This window comes from Pelodiscus sinensis, chromosome 12 (assembly GCF_052426305.1).
Source record: "Pelodiscus sinensis isolate ZL-2025 chromosome 12, ASM5242630v1, whole genome shotgun sequence".
NCBI lineage: Eukaryota > Metazoa > Chordata > Testudines > Trionychidae > Pelodiscus > Pelodiscus sinensis.
Genome location: NC_143063.1, coordinates 40,758,309 through 40,774,508, shown reverse-complemented (window position 1 = coordinate 40,774,508; position 16,200 = coordinate 40,758,309). Strand labels below are relative to the sequence as shown.

The 16,200-nt window shown below is 46.8% G+C and overlaps 1 protein-coding gene across 8 annotated transcripts in view; it reads right to left on the bottom strand.

Annotated features, from left to right (window-relative positions):
• The window catches only part of CMIP (c-Maf inducing protein), a 198,556-nt gene that overhangs the window by 73,681 nt on the left and 108,675 nt on the right, over nt 1-16,200 (bottom strand). For all 8 annotated transcript variants that reach the window (XM_075939998.2, XM_025184431.3, XM_025184432.3 and 5 more), the window contains one exon: nt 4,478-4,528. In XM_075939998.2, the coding sequence (XP_075796113.1) occupies nt 4,478-4,528 (51 nt within the window). The remainder of the gene's footprint in view (nt 1-4,477; nt 4,529-16,200) is intronic.

Genomic DNA, 16,200 nt, shown 5'->3' with positions numbered 1-16,200 from the left:
CTAGCTATCTTACACACGCACATGCACACCCTTAAGAGCTTATTATATGCAAGAAATACAGAGTGAGACAGACAGCATATAAGGAAAATGCCAGAGGTCCATATCTTGATATCTAAATTTGCCCCAAACTAAACCTCTGTGTACATTCCTCAGGCAATATGACAAACACAAGTGATCTCACATGCCCTCGCTCCACAAAGCCTAGTTCTACAAAATACATTCAGGTTTAGCAAGAGGGGAAAAGGGAATAAAACCAGCCAGTTAAATTACACAAAATATTTATTTGGCCTAGACAGGAAGTAGGGCTTCCAAGGATTTTACCACTGACTGTCGTGAGACCAAAGTTGGCCTTGGAGTTAAGGCTTAGGACTGGTAACTTAGGAGACCTGGATTCAGTGTATCTCTGACACAGGCTTCCTGTGGAGCTTGGGGCAAGTCAATTAGCTATTCTGTTCCATGACTGTAAAACAGGTACATTAGTACTTCCGTTCAGTCTTGTCTATTCAGGGATGGGGAACCCATGGCTCGTGGGCTGGCTCTGGTGCTCAGTTTGTCTTGATCCAGGCTGCAGTGAGCCTTGGGGCTCTCCCACCCCCACAGTGGAGTGAGCCAGCATAGGCATGCCAGCCCCACAGCAAGATTCCAAGCCTTAGTACCCCCTTTGCCCCCGTGTGGCTGGAGCATGCGCACCAGCTCCCCGACTGTGGACGGAAGCAGCAGGGGATCAAAACTAAAACCCCTGTATGGCCAGCTCTGTCTGGCAGGGGAAGGAAGCAGCTCTGCATGCTGTCATTACCCTCCCATCTGGCTGGGAAAACAAGAGCACAGGGAAGTCCCTGCACTCACCTGCAAGCTACACCCCGTCACTCCCATCGGCTGGGGGATCATAGTCAATGGGAGCGGCAAGGGACAATACCCACAAGCACAGTGCAGAACGGGAGCTACGCCAGGTGAGAAACACAATCCTATGCCCCCTTCCACATTACTCCATCCTCAGCCTGCTTCTGCACCCTCCCTTCCACCCAGACTCCATACCTCTAGGCTTTTCCCGCACTGTACCTCCCTCCTAGACCCCAGCCTGCTCCTTGCATCCTCCCTCCTGCCCAGACCCTGCACCACTATTCCCACACTGCTCCTATGGGTGGGGTTTTTGAGTAGTTCAAGAGGGGAAACTAAGACAAGGGGGCCACCAACAAGGAGTTCAGTCTACGCAGTAACATCCTCACTTTCTTTACCCTTGCTTCTATTATAAGTTCATTTGAAGTGCCAAATATGCGCCAAGGTAAACAGTATGAAGTTAGCGGGTGTTCTTCCTCTAAAAAGTTAAGCAACTCAAACATTAAAAACAACTGTGTTCCAGCAAACAGGAACGTGTTAGCACAAAGTATATGGGCCATGATTTAAGCTCTGCCATTGTTTTGGGGAAAAGAATTGCTTCCTATTCCTGGCAAAGGGAAGGCCTTTCAAATCAAGATAATGCTTTATTCTATTAACAAAAAACTTTTAAAAAGCAGCATAGAAGTAAAAATGAATTCTCTACAGGAAATATCCACTGAGGTTCAATTAGTCAATTTCCCAGAATGAGAGGTTTGCTTGCAAGCCCTGGAAAGTTTACTTAGCTCATTATTAAGAGCAGCTCCTACTGAGCGAAGTTGTCGCCATATGGTTGGAAGATGTATGAGTGAAACAAGCCATGTTAGTTACTTTTTTTCTTTGCTGTTTAAATCTGCAGGGCTAGATTGTAAAAGTATGATCTGTCCTGGGAATGGTGCAGGGCATGGCTGAGGTGCACCCAGAGCAGACCAAAAACATACTGAAGAGCTGATTAATTTTCCCCTTCTCTGAAGATGTAATCTGCTGGCCCACGCCACCAGCTCTCCTGGCAGGCACAGTGAATGGGGTGAGAGAATCCGCCTTGTCTTTGCCACTCCTATTCAGTCCTTGCCCATCAAGGGAGATGGGGAAGTAGCAGTATATAGAACTTTCATGCTGTCATCCATGACTGATGCAAAAATATTTGCATCAGTCATACACTGCAATATTGGCCAAGGGAAGATGAGGCATAGTCAAGTAGCAAAAGCAGCAGTGCCATAGTTTATCACAGCCTTTGCACACAATATTATTTGTCACCTAAATGGACACAGGCAATGGACAGAATATTCTGCAAAGTCATGAACTGGGAGAGAGTTAACAATTCCTTAACATTTGGATCTTGCTGGTGAGAACTTGGATCCATTCAAAGAATAGGCTTGATCCTGCAACGTGCTGAACACTCTGGCCTCAATCCAGCAATGCACTAGAATTCAATGGACTCATTCAAACAGAAAGGTTACTCAGCATGAGTAAAATGGCAGAATCTGGCCCTTTAGCTGTAGAGCAGTGAGGTATCGCCACGTGAAATCTCATACTAACTTGTGAATCAAAGGCATCACATAACAGCAAAGCAGCCTCAAAATATTGAAAAGATGCATTTACTTCATCTGTTCCTCCCACTCCTCAAAAGATTGTCAGCGTGTACAACTTATTAATGGGAAAGAAAACATTAATAGCTCGTGTTTTACATAGCGCTTTGCAGCCCATGATCTAAAAGGATTAAACACGCCTCACAATACAGCTGTAAGGTAGCTATTATATCTACATGGGTAAACCAAAGTATAAGATTTAAAAGCGATTTATCCCTAAATTTTCCTCTCTCTGAGGTACCCATTTTTGCTGTCCTTCCAATTCCTCTTTAAGTAGCTGGTAAAAGAAATCTGTAACTATACAAAACATAGGAGTCATCTAAATTTTTCTGGGTAAATGTTTTTCACAGTCTGTGCTATTCAAAAGTGTCTACTCCAAAGCAGTTCTATGGGAAGGACTTTCATCTCTTTTCACACGCACTTGTTGTGGGCAGAACAGAATCTTGATAAGAAACCAAGAGAAGTCAGCCTATTGGACAGCACTGGAATGTTTCCAAAGAAAAATCCTTTGCTGATCCCTCAGCTCCAAAAACCACATAGGAAAGTTACTATTTCACACTGTGGAATTTATACACATGATAACCCCATTCAATCCCAAGCAAAAATTTGTCTTCATAATCAGTTTGGACCTGTAACTGAATTCATCCACAAGTCCTTTAAAAAAAAAACATCACATTTTTGATGGTTTGGACTGATCTGTTTTTGACATATTTGTGAATCAATTTGTTTAATAATCCCCGCGTTAATTTGTAATGCTCATTGGGAAAGATGTTGGTTATCTGAGACTTGAATAACTAACAGTAAGGGTGTTAGGGACCAGTCAACTATCCGATAAATAAATGCTTATCGGATAGTCATTCGACTAGTTGATTCCTCTCCTCCCCCAGCCCCCCACCTTGCTACCTCTATCAGACAGAGGCAGCAAAGGGGGGATACTTCAAAGCGGCAGTGCCGCACAGCTGAGCCTGGGATCAGCTGTGCGGTGCTGCTGCTTTGAAATGCCGAGGCAACGTTTAAAGGGGCAGCACAACACAGCTGATCTGGGGAAATGCCACGCAGAACTCGGTCGGCTGGGGAGTCCCCAGCTGATCCCGGGTTCAGCTGAAATACCGTGTGGAGCCTGGGACCAGCTGAGGAGTCCCAGCTGACCCCAGGCACCGTGTGGCATTTCAAATTGGCAGTGCATCATCAAACTCCATGAGGGCACTTCCGTTTTGAAATGTACAGGAGCCCCCACTGGAGACTCTAGTACATTTCAAAGCTGGCCCACATGCAGCCAGAGCCTCAGACTGCAGGAGGAGTTCCACATTCCTCCTTTGAAATGTGCAAGAGCCCCAGTAGGGGCTCTTGCACATTTCAAAAAAGGAATGCAGAAGTGCCTATCAACTAGAAATTTCATCGACTACTCAACTAGCTAATTAACTGCTAGTTAACATCCTTAATTAATAGCCAAGACTGCATGTAATTTTAGATTTTTTAAAAATATGTATATGGATGGTTTAGATCAGAACAGCTCAGGATTAAGCTATTGTCTGCCTTATTGTAAAATTCTAAAGTCTACTGGTTTCACAGAATCAAGTGGTCTCCATTACTGTACCACCTGAAAATGAGTTGTTATACTGCATGGAGGCTACCACAGGCTGACAGCAGTAAGCTATCACAAGCTGCTCAGTTTGTTGACATTTTAGGATTCAGGGATTCTGGAGGGAAAAGACATGACTGCAAATGAATATGGTGTCAAAGTCGAAAACAAAAGAAGTAATTATTACCTAAACCTCAAGAAGAAGGGGATTTTCACCATTTGAGTAAACTTATCTAGGAAAAAAAAATAGTGATGTATCTGAACTTCTGGTTCAAGGTGAGTCAGGTTACTTCATTTCTTGCTGTGGCCCTTCTTGGCATTTGCACTTAAGACAGTACCATTCACCCATGAATCACAGAGCATATAAGAGAGTGGAAAGGGAACTTCCCACTTACAATTAAAATATAAAGAAAATAGAGAACGCAAAACCTACCTTCCACTGCAAAGAATGAAACCACTGATCCCTCAGATAACTGTTTGCAGCCTGCAATTAAAAACAAAACACACAGAAATGGAACAATTAGATTCTGTTAAAGCTTTGAAACACTGAGCTAAACACAAGCAAACCACATGGGTGTTCCTTAAAACCCTCAGAGCAGCGCATTCATTTGAAACCACTGACCTTGGCTCTCACTCTGGAATTACCAGCTTTAACCCATGTCATTCATGAAAGTGAAGGAGATTTTGCAAAAAATCTAACAAAGATTTGGTGCATCTGACAAAGTGGGTTCCAGCCCATGAAAAGACTGTGCCCAAACAAATGTGTCTGTCTTTAAGGTGCACCAGGACTCTTTGTTGTTTTTGCTGAAACAGACTAACTTCTGAAACTTGTCACCAAAGACATGGGTTTGCATTATCATCCATTTATTTTAACAGGAAGCAGTGACAAAGACATTATTATAGCTTCCTTAAACTTAAAATATTAAATATTTAATTTTTTAAAAATCCTAAAAAGTATCAACTTCAGCTGATCCCAAACTCTTGGAAGTTGATGAAAAGTTTCCCATGAACTTCAGTGGACTTTTGATCAAGCCTCTGATAACCATAGGCCACTAGACTTCTTTATCAGATTACCACTCTGGATTAAAATGCTGACAGTATTCTTCAGATATCTCCATTTATGCACCATCCTCCCTTGATCCCTGTTCTCCAGCTGCCATCTAGTATTTGAGTATTGGCTTGACAACAAGAGGAGAATGCAATGAAAATATTAAAGAAAACACACATACATAGTTTACATACAGCATTTGTATAAACGCTGCAATAGTCATTCTCAATGCAATATGTGCACAAGTTTTGTCCATATTAAGCAAAACTGCTAAAAATTCCCTGTGTCATAGCCAATAAGGAAATAGTTCAATGCTCCCAAAGGTCACATGCTTGATACCAAAAATTATAAAAGCAGCTATACTGACGTAAATCTATTAAGGGCACAAAAAAGCATGCATGCTTTTTCAGGGTTCATTAGGAGAAGGTTGTGTGGCTTTGCTTTTCCAGAACCATCTTATTTCTTTTAAGCTGCTAGGGCAGTGGTCCCCAACCTTTTTGGGCTGCTGGGCGCCTGAGGGTGGGGCCACGTGTGCGCCGGGTGCCTGGGGCTGGGGCCATGCGTACACCACACGTCTGGAGGTGGGGTCACGCATGCATTGCGTACAGGGCCGGCTCCAGGTTTTTTACTGCCCCAAGCAAAAAAATTTTTGTCCACACTCCCTACCTCCCCGCACCCCCGAACACTGCTGCAGGACAGGCACTGAGGAGGAAAGCACCCCTTTCACCTTGCAGCTCTGACTCCCACCACACCTTCCAGCCAAATCCAGCCTTTGTCTTGCCTCCCTTCCACACATATCCCCATCTACACACATCCTGACGCTCCCCCCCCCCACTCACCTCACCAAACTCAGTTTCCACCTCCTCTCCCCTCCCGGGCAAACTCTACCCCTCAGTGACTAGACGCAGTCTGCCCCCGCTTCTGTCCTCCACATGATCCACCCTGCACCCTCTCCTCACTCCCAGCCAAACCCAATCACTCCCTTCCCTTTCCCTCCCCACTGGACTCAGTCTGCTCCCCTCTCCCACTTCCCCCAACTGACCAAACTCCGTCTCCTTTCCTGCTCCCCACCAAGCCCTCATGTCCCCTCCTCCCAGCACGTGCGGAAACGTCGGAGCACCCTGAGGGAGGGGTGAAAGTGGCATGGGTCTCCCTGGGGATGCGTGTGGACACAACCAGGAAACAAAGGGCAAGGCCAGGGATACCTCTTCGCCCCCTCCCCCCCAATCTCTAAGCCGGGGCAGGCGAGGCCCCCTCCAGCGGCTCCTCACCGCCAGACCAACCAGATCAGGCTGCAAAGTAGTTCTCTCCTCCCCCTAGCCTAGGCACCTCTGTTGGAATCATCCTGGCCCGGGCAGAGCCTTCCTTCTGCCCAGCTCCACCAAGGCTGCAGCTCCCCCCTCCCTCCACGACCAGCACTGATGCAAAGAAAAGGGAGAGAAAGTCGTCCCCATTTGCCAATGTGCGCTCCCCCTCTCCCCACACAGACACTCTTGCAAACTCCTTGGCCAAGGGTGCCCGCTCCGGCCGGAGGGGTCACTAGTAAGTGCAAGGCAGGAGGAGAGATGACCAAAGGCACCTGGCTCGCAGCGTGGTCCCTGGCTGCAGTGACCTGGGCTGCCCCTTGCCCGGCCCTGGATCGCTCTGTGCAGCCTGCCCTGCACAGCCTGGGGATAGTGGCTCGCCCACCAGGGCTGTAGCACTCCAGCACTGCTGCTGTTCCCAAAGTCCATGGTGCGCCCCCCTGCACGTCAGGCTGTGCTGGCTGGTGTCAGTCAGAGGAGCGCGAACGATCCCTGGGTGCTGGAGTCTGCTTCATGGATGAGAGGCTCGGGCATTTCCCGCTCCGCTGTCGGTGGGTGCTGGGCACCAGAAGCTGCGCCGGGAAGCTGACTGGAGAGGTGTGTGGCCAGCGCTCCTGTCAAGGCTGCCCCGCCCTGCCCCGCCGCTAAGTAGAGGGTGCACTTTTCTCCCTGGTGCCGAGGGAAGGCAGCGAGGCAGCCCCAGAACCATGATGAAATGGCGCCTCAGCCAATCATGGTGGGGCTGCGAGCATGACTTGCCCCACGCACCCCGCCTGCCGAGGGTGGCTCGCTGCTGGCCCATCGCGCGCTCCACTGACCCGCCCATTGCTTTGGGCAGCCACAGGGAGGCCCGCATCGGGCGATAAGGGTTAGGAATTCAGGAGTTTTCCAGCCAGTGTCTCTCAGGAGTGGCTGGAATGCCACTCCTGGCAATGTGCCACACCAAGCATGTGCTTGGTTTGCTGGTGCCTAGAGCCAGCACTCAGCAGGCGCACATAAGTGCCCTGGCGGGCACCATGGTGCCCGCGGGTACCGCGTTGGGGATCACTGTGCTAGGGATTTTTCCTTGCAATTGGGGATGTTTTAAATGAGTAGTGAAAACAAAAGCATGTTCAAACACAAGTTCTGTGCAAGTAAACAGCAAGACTCTTCACTGGATAAAAATGTTTCTCTTTTTAAAGGAACCTATGTTCTGTAATGGCAAAGATCCTACAAACTATTTCCAGTGCACCTGAACAAAAGTTAAAGAATCTTTTCATTTTTTCTCCCCTTTCCCACCTTTTTGGACAAGTGCTCAGACTCAGAATTAACTTTATTCCAAGTGAAGGGTGACTAATGGAAACCAGAGCAGCAAGAGTTAAAGCTCAGCTGGGTACCAAATATGCCTCTAATCTCAGGGTGTGATCCTGATCACACCTGGTGATCACTGACTCCAACTGATTCAGAGGGTAGCTGTGTTAGTCTATAACTGGAAAAAGTTACAAAATAATGAACAGTCTAGCACAGTGATCCCCAACCTTTAGAGGCTCCCAGGCGCCCGGGGGTGGGGCCACTCACACGCCGGGCGCCCAGGGGGTGAGCCGCGCGGCTGGGGGCATGCCAGAGGACAGAGATGCCCTTGCACCCGGCACCAGCATGTGCCCCAGGCCCAGGGCTGGGGCCGCCCGAGCGCCTTGTGCCGTGGGCCCAGCGCCGGCACCGCTCGAGCACCGCGCGCCCACATGTGCCCCGGGGCTGGGGTCGCCCAAGCACCGCGCACCCGGCGCCGGTGCGTGCCGCGCGCCTGGGGCCGGCGCCTCCTGTGTGCTGCGCGCCGGGGGGGGGGGGAGCCCAGGTTGTCGGCGGGCGCGCACAAATGCCCCAGCAGGCGCCATGGCACCCGCGGGCACCACATTGGGGACCACTGGTCTAGCAGCAGCTTAAAGACTAATAAAACATGTAAATGGTACCATGAGTTTTTGTGGACACAATCCACTTCTCTCTTTAAATTTAATTCCAAATGAATTTAATTTAAATTTAATTCCAGTGTGGCTGTAGATCTAGTTGAAAAAAAGAATGCCTACTCCACTAGAAATCATAGCATTTCAAACTCTGCTTTCATTTAAAATCATAATGGGGAACTAAAATTCTCAAATTTTCCATGGAATATAAGCACTAAAAATATCTTCCAAACACTTAATTTTATAGCAACAATTAGGTAATGTCAAAGCACTATATTATGTATCATACCCATTCCTTTGTAATATAATAAGAGTTCAAAATGAACTGAATCCAAATGATAAAATCACATTTTGACACTATCAAATGAAAAGAGAAAGTCAAATATATTTGTTTCAATTTTTCTCCATTGAACATTTTGTCAAAACATATATGTTTCTACAAGACATTTAGATTTTAATGAAGTTGCATTTTCTGATTAAAAACTGGTCTCTGAAAAAAATGTACAACCAACTGGGCAGATAGATGGCCTTATTCTCCTGATGACTGAAGTTCAAATCTGGCCAAAACTTTCACGTCTTGTAACAAAAGCCGGGTGTAGTATCAGAAAGTGTGTCTGCCTGAAAGAGGAGACACAATCCTGGTCTTGAATTCCACCTATCTGTCCCGGCCCTAATGCAGAAAGAAGACACCAGACCTCCAGGTCAAGTATGTTCAGCAAAACAAAACCCTATAGCACCTAACACATGTACCACTCTGGACTGGGAAAGACACTGGGAGATAAAACAGCAGCAATAGAATTTCAATTAAAAAAATCTCCTGAATAAAGCACAAAAATATGTCAATGAATTGAAATGATCATTGTTCCCCTCTAGGCCCTTTATTAAAATTGTAATGTTAGGTATTTCTGCAGTACCCTCTGTCTAGCTCAATATTCCAGCCATTTTCTGTAAGATTGGGAATGTGTGTGTTCAGCAAACACAGTCTACAATGCATGTTGTATGTCCCTCAGATCTGATATTTCCTAAAAGAAAATCAAATATCACTCGAGCATGTAAAAATTCTATTAAATTATCAGCAAACAAGCCTTCTAGATAGCTGTGGTTTTTACATAAAACAAAAAACAACATACTGGCTTCTAATACTGTTAAATTAATAGGGAGTACTCTTCTCCTTAAGAGGGCAATGTTAACCTGCTTTAGGTCCTAGATTTGACTTACGTAATTTGAACCAAGAATCGTCTGTGCCAAACATAGGTACTTGAGGATTTGGTTTAAAGAAAATTTCAATGAGCCGTTAACTACTCTTTCCTTTTCAGGCATCCAGACACTGGTGAACACAAGACTATCATGAAGACTCAGAAAATCAATATAACCAAGTGGATTTTATAAGCAACATTGCTCCTCAACAGTGGCTAAGTACTTTATAAAAATCTGGAGGAGAGAGATTGTTCAGGCAGAGTACACACAACAAGAAATGAAAAATAAAGTCTGAGAAAATACTTGACTTTCAAAAACTGGAGGAAAAACCCAGTGTCCTGGACTGCTAAATGTGTGAGAGAAAAATCAACACAGGAAGAATTTATATTCAAATTTGAGAGGAAAACACAAAAGAACATTTTAAGAAAGTACATCCAGCAACAAGACAGATTCCAAACCCTGTGCAGCATTTAAATGTGATTTTGGATTAACCTTTTATATACAGAAAGGGTATCTGCATAATCTGTATTTGAAGTTGGAGTTTAAACAGCTCCAGAATTTGGGGGACATTAGATTTGGCTCAAGACCACTTCTAAGAAAAACAATTACAAAGAAGATAATAGTGAACATAAAAGCAGAAAACAAACCTTTAGAAAATCCAGGTGAGTCTACCACTGATCAGGAATGAATGGTATAAGGACTTTATCGAGTCAATGGTTGTATCCCAGAAGCTCACTTTCCGAAGTGCTAAACCTAGTTAGATTAAATTTAGTAAACTTACCCACTGTTATGTGGCTGGGGCTGTTCTGACACTAACACTCTCCTTCCCACACTCCACAAGACCGGACAGGCTTTAGAGCTTAATCCTCCCAGTACATACTTCCTCCTGCGTATTTCCAGAGAACTGCTAAACCACAACTATGTCCAGGAAATGTTGGAGCTTTTTCAGAGGTCATAAAATTGCTTACTTGCAAAATATTTCCTTCTTTTAGGCTGATTCTGAGGACAGGATAATTTGATCTATTTCAGGGTGGGAAATAATTTTTTATGGGGGGGAGCACTCCAAGATTTGATAAGTGATCAAAGATTGCACTCTTCTATGGAGGTAGTATAGGGCTTGGGATGCAAGTTGGGAGCAGAAAGTAGGGATGATAGAGCGCGTGTAACTGAGTAGTCATGTAATCACATCAAATTTTAGCAGTTACACAACTACTCCATAATCCCTGGGGGCAGGGCCAATAGCCAGTGTATCAGAGGCAGCAACATTGGGTGGCAGGCAGGAGCCGATCTGCACAGAGAGCCAGTATAAGAACTGGCTCCTCGCATAAACCTGCTGCCCCATACTTCTGCCTCTGATACGGGCAGGACAACACCAACCCCTGTCCGCAGAGGATCTGAGCTTCCTAGGAACAGAGGCTGCCCCGTGGGATGCGAGAGCAACCTCTGTCCACGGGGCTCTCTGACCCCTGATGGACAGAGGGTGCTGTGGCAAGCCCAGGCCCGCTGCAGACAGAGACTACAGCTAGACGGCATCCCTCTTTCGGCAGAGGGATGTAAATGAAGCACTTCGAAAGAGCAAATGAAGCCGGGATTTAACTATCCCACACTTCATTTGCATAATCACATAACAGCGCTCTTTTGAAAAAGCGCTATTTCGAATTTGAAACTGCAGTCTAGATGGGGTTCTTTAGAAAACAGGGTGCTTTTTCAAAAGATCCTGTAAACCTCAGCTTCCTGTAATCCTATAAACCTCAGGTTTACAGGATCTTTCGAAAAAGCGCCAATTTCGAAATAGCGCTTTTTCGAAAGAGCGCCATTATGTGATTATGCAAATGAAGCACGGGATATTTAAATCCCAGCTTCATTTGCACTTTAGAAGTGCTTCATTTACATCCCTCTGCCGACAGAGGGATGTAGTCTAGACATAGCCAGAGTCTGCTTCACTCTAGCCTCCCTTCCCCTCTCCCCCACTGCGCAGCTGCCTCTCTAGGAGACAGCAAAGGGGGGGGGGGGGGGGAGGCAGGTCCGTGGAGCTGGCTTCCCAGGAGCACCAACTCCTGTCTCCCTCTCTTTGCTTCCTTGCCCTGATACCCCTTGAGGAGGGAACTGGGGTGCAGGAGAGGGTGTGGGTCTGAGAGGGCATTTAGGTGAAGGAGGGGACTGTGATCTGAGGGAGGAGATTGGGATGCAGGGTTTGGGAGAGGTATGGGTACAGGAGAAGTTTTTGGCCTGGGGAAGGAGTGTATGAGAGGGTGCATGATCTGGGAGAGAACTGTGACCTGGGAAAGGTTGGGGGGATTGCAGAAGGTTTGGGTGATGGCCTGGGGCAGGCAACTGGGGTGCTGAGTGGGGTGCCAGAAGCAGGCTCTAGCCGGGAGGCACTTATCTAGGTGGTCCCCAAGCAGGCTCACTGCCTACCAAAAGCCCTAGACCACTCAAAACGTCTGGCTGTTGAATGTGGCTCTCTGAAACCAGCCAAAAGGAGATGAGAGATTGTGCTGGGGATGGGGGCAGTGCACAAAACCTCCTCCCCTTCCCAGTATGCAGTGCAGAGTGGAACAGCTAGCTGCTTTGGGTGATGTGCAGCTGTTCCATGGCTGAGAGTCCCAGTGGTGTGGGCCATGGACCAGATTAAAAGGCTTGGTGGGCCAAATCCAGCCCCCAGGCCAAATCTTGCTCGCGCTTGGTCTTTATTATACTTACCAGAATAAAGGAATGTTCTACAAAAGACAAGGGTAACAGCAATATTTTTTACCAGATTTACCCAGTGTTGCTCATCTTAAGAAAGAGATCTTGGCACTAAAAAAAGTTCAGAAAAGAGCAACAAAAATGATTAGGGGTTTGGAATGGGTCCCATATGGGGAGAGATTAATAAAACGGGGAACTTTTCATCTTGGAAAAGAGATTAAGGGAGACTATAATAGAGGTCTATAAAATCATGGCTGGTCTTTGGAAAATAAATAAGGAAAAGTTATGTGCTTGATCCCATAACACAAGAACTAGGAGCCACCAAATGAAATTAACTGGTAGCAAGTTTAAAAAACAAAAGGAAGTGTTTCTTTGCACAACGCCGAGTCAACCTGTGGAACTCCTTGCCAGATGATGTTGTGAAGACCAGGACTTGAACAGGGTTCAAAAAAGAACTAGATACATTCCTGGAGGACAGGTCCATCAATAGCTATTAGCCAGGATGGGCTGGAATGGTGTCTCTACCCTCTGTTTGTCAGAGGCGGGAAGTGGATGATAATAGAGGGATCACTTGATGGTTACCTGTTCACACACTTGGGAGCATCTGGCATTGGCCACTGTCAGAATATAGGAAATTGGGCTAGATGGATTTTTGGTCTGACCCAGTATGGCCAGCCTTAACTCAATTAATTTTTGTTTTCTGGAAAAGAAAATGAAAATGCACATGCTTCATTTAAATCATTGCTCTGAGTTGGGGCTGGGGATGAGGGGTACAGTTTGCAGGCTGCCCCAGGGAGAGAGGACTACCCTAGCACTCTCTTACCCCAGCAGCTAGGGGCCAGGTGAGAAGTGCCTCAACATGGCTGCTGCAGCTCCACTGGGCACAGCTGGGGGGGCGGGGGGAATGGGCATGTCCCAGTCCATTTGTCACCTGTCCTCCCCAGCCAAAGTGAGCAATACAGCAAACTGTGCATTTTCCCAAGTTTCAAAGGGTAGCTGTGTTATTTAAAAAAAAAAAAAAATCAGTTACAAACTAACAAATAGTCTTTAAGCACCTTAGAAACTAATAAAAAATGTAGATGGTATCATGAGCTTTCATGGGCATCACCCACTTTAGATGAATGGAGTTAACAGACCCAGTTTCCAAATAAATACAGAGAAAGAGAGGAGATGGGAGGAGAGAGAAGGAAAAAGAAGCGGGAAAAGGGGGGGAAGTGTCTATGCTAAATGAAGCTGATAGTGTGTGTACTAAGTGCTCAAGTACCCTGTGCTTGGTTTTTTATGTCATTAGGATGTGGAATGTAGCGGGCCATCCAGACAAGGTCTTTGTTTAGAACTCTGTTGCGAGTATCAAACTTGTAAATGAAATAAAGTTCTGCAGCCTCCCTTTCAAGCTGATTTTTTAAATTGGCTTGCAATAATACGGTAAGTTTGAGATCCATTAATGAGTGCCCAGGCAAGTTAAAATGTTCCCCTAAAAGGTTTCTATGTGTTTCTGTGTGTTACCTCTTTGAATATCTGACTTGTGTCCATTAATCCTTTCCCCTTGCTCTCTGATGAAAGGGAACAGCCAGCAGTATTCCCCTAAAGGGTGCCTGGGGCGTGGGAGGCTTGGGACTGAGGCAGTCCGGGGGGATTCTGTTTCTTTTCTGCATCGTTTTCTGAGAAGCAATCCCATTCCAGACATCCCATTTTCCTGGTACAACCAAACCGTTACCTTGCTTTAAATTAGGATAAGAGGAAGTTGTATACCAAATTTGGTGGTCGTAGTTTTTTCCATTCTTGAAAATGAATGACAGACGGACATTCATGGACGGACAGACAAAAAACTCCCTCAAATATACAGAAGATGACTTAGTGTTTATCTAATATAAGATGCTAAATTGCATTTAATCAACTAATAGACTAGCCAATGGAATTTCCATCAACTAGTCAATTAGGCGATAAGTTGGGGACACTGCAGAGCTGCAGTGGGGTTAGCTCCGCCGGTAGGCTCTTAATACATTAAAAAGTCTGAAGCGCAGCGAAGGGGGGGTGCCACCAGGCACGAATCAGGACAGCTGATTCCCGGCTCATGCCTGGTTCCCCTTACTGCACTTTAGCCTTTTAAATGCATTAAGAGTCTTCAGGCTCTTAATACATTTTAAAAAACAGAGACACAGTTTCTGGGACTAGGTGTCAGCTGGGAATCAGTTGATTCCCAGCTCGCACCTGGTGCCTTGCTATGCCTCTGCCTCCTTTGCCCCCACGGAGATGTAGTGCCCCAGCACTAGCTCCTGCTGCCCCTGCCCTTGCTGCTTCTGATACAGACAACAAGTGGAAGGAAGCAATTAGTCAAGTCACTACTCGACTATCCGATAAGCATATGCTTATCGGATAGTCGACCAATTGCTTACATCCCTATATCTAATTATTTGTCTTTGCAAATACTCTGGGAGAATTACCACAGTTATGCATGTATTCTCTGCAGCTGAGAATAATTAGTCCCTGAAAGTGTATTTCTAACACATGAGAGCTTTGAACATCTAAATCAGGTTTGCTCTGATCCAGAGTGACATCAGCATGTATCTTCAAACATTTAAGTCTTTTTTTTTTAATTGTTTTTCCTAAGAGAAATGCACACAAGATGCACTGTTTCCTTGCCTCCTTGGTGCTTTTGTTTCCCATTCATAAAATGGGATAGAAATAATTTTCTACCTCACAGGGATATCATAAGGTTGAATTAATGTTATTGAAGCATTCTGAAAACCCTTGAAAAATTAAGTTTATAATTAGTTTAAATTATTAGGTCTCTCCTCTCCCTTAACAGCCCTCATTTTGATTGCTATGCTCAGGTAAACCAAATAGTAAGCACCAGTACTTATATGAAAGATTCCATATGCATTTTGGGGCCAAACCCCCAATGAGTAAAAAAATCAGCACAGTTCCACTTTGAGAGCTTGTCATTCATGACTTCAGTGAAATTACTCACATGACCAGGGCTCGACAAATACACTTGCCTGCACACCCCTGGCAAGTAGATTTTGCCAGCTGGCGAGTGCAGGGGCGGACTGGCCCGGTGGGCCGTTGTAACAGGCTGGCCGAAGCCTGCACTACGGGCGGCGCAGCCCCATCCGATCTGCCGGCCAGGCGGAGGAGCAGAGTGCTGCCGGGGAGGGGGAACTGCAGAGATTCTCAGCGCCGGGCTGCCCGTGTGCAGCTGCGGCACGAGGAGGCGGGGCGCCGGCAGACGATTTTAAAGGGTTGTGGCAGCTCGGCTCTGGCCGCGTATCACCGGCAGCTGGCTGCGGCTCGTGGCGCAGCCAGGCCCCTCCCCGCCGGCTCCAGTCCTGCCACAGCCCCAGCCCCGTCGCTGGTGAGAGACCACTCCCGGCCGACCGCCCAGCTCGCTGTGCCCACCCCGCGCCCCATCTGGCTCTGCGCTTCCCTTGCACCCCGCACCGTGCTCCCCCCCGATCCATGCCCCCCCAGCTCTGTGCTGCCCGTTCCCTGCACTACCCCTAGACTCCAATCCCTCTGCCCCTCCCATTCCCCGTGTCCCATTCCCCATTCCTCCACCGCACCCCGCACACTGCTCCCTCTCTGCCCCCCAATCTCTGCGTTCCTCTGGCTCTGTGCCTCCTGTTCCCCACACCACCCATCCTCTCCCGCCTTCCCCACTGTTCTCTGCACCCCTCAGGCTCTGTGCTGTCCCTGCACCCTGTTTCCCCTGTGGGTTGGGAATGAGGGGTGCTTGTCCATAGGGAGGGCTAGACAGAGCAGGGAAAAGGCTACTGTGACCCAGCAGTGAGTGAAAGGGGGAATTCACTTGAAGTGCCTTTGCCTTTATGGAAAAAAATGAATGAAAATGCTATTTGCTATTTATAGGGCTAAAATGCTGAGACAAAAATGAAAAACAAAAAAAAAAAACATGTAAAAGAAAACAAAAAGGGGGGGGAATGTTTTGCTTGGGGCAACAAAAAACCTAGAGCTGTCCCTG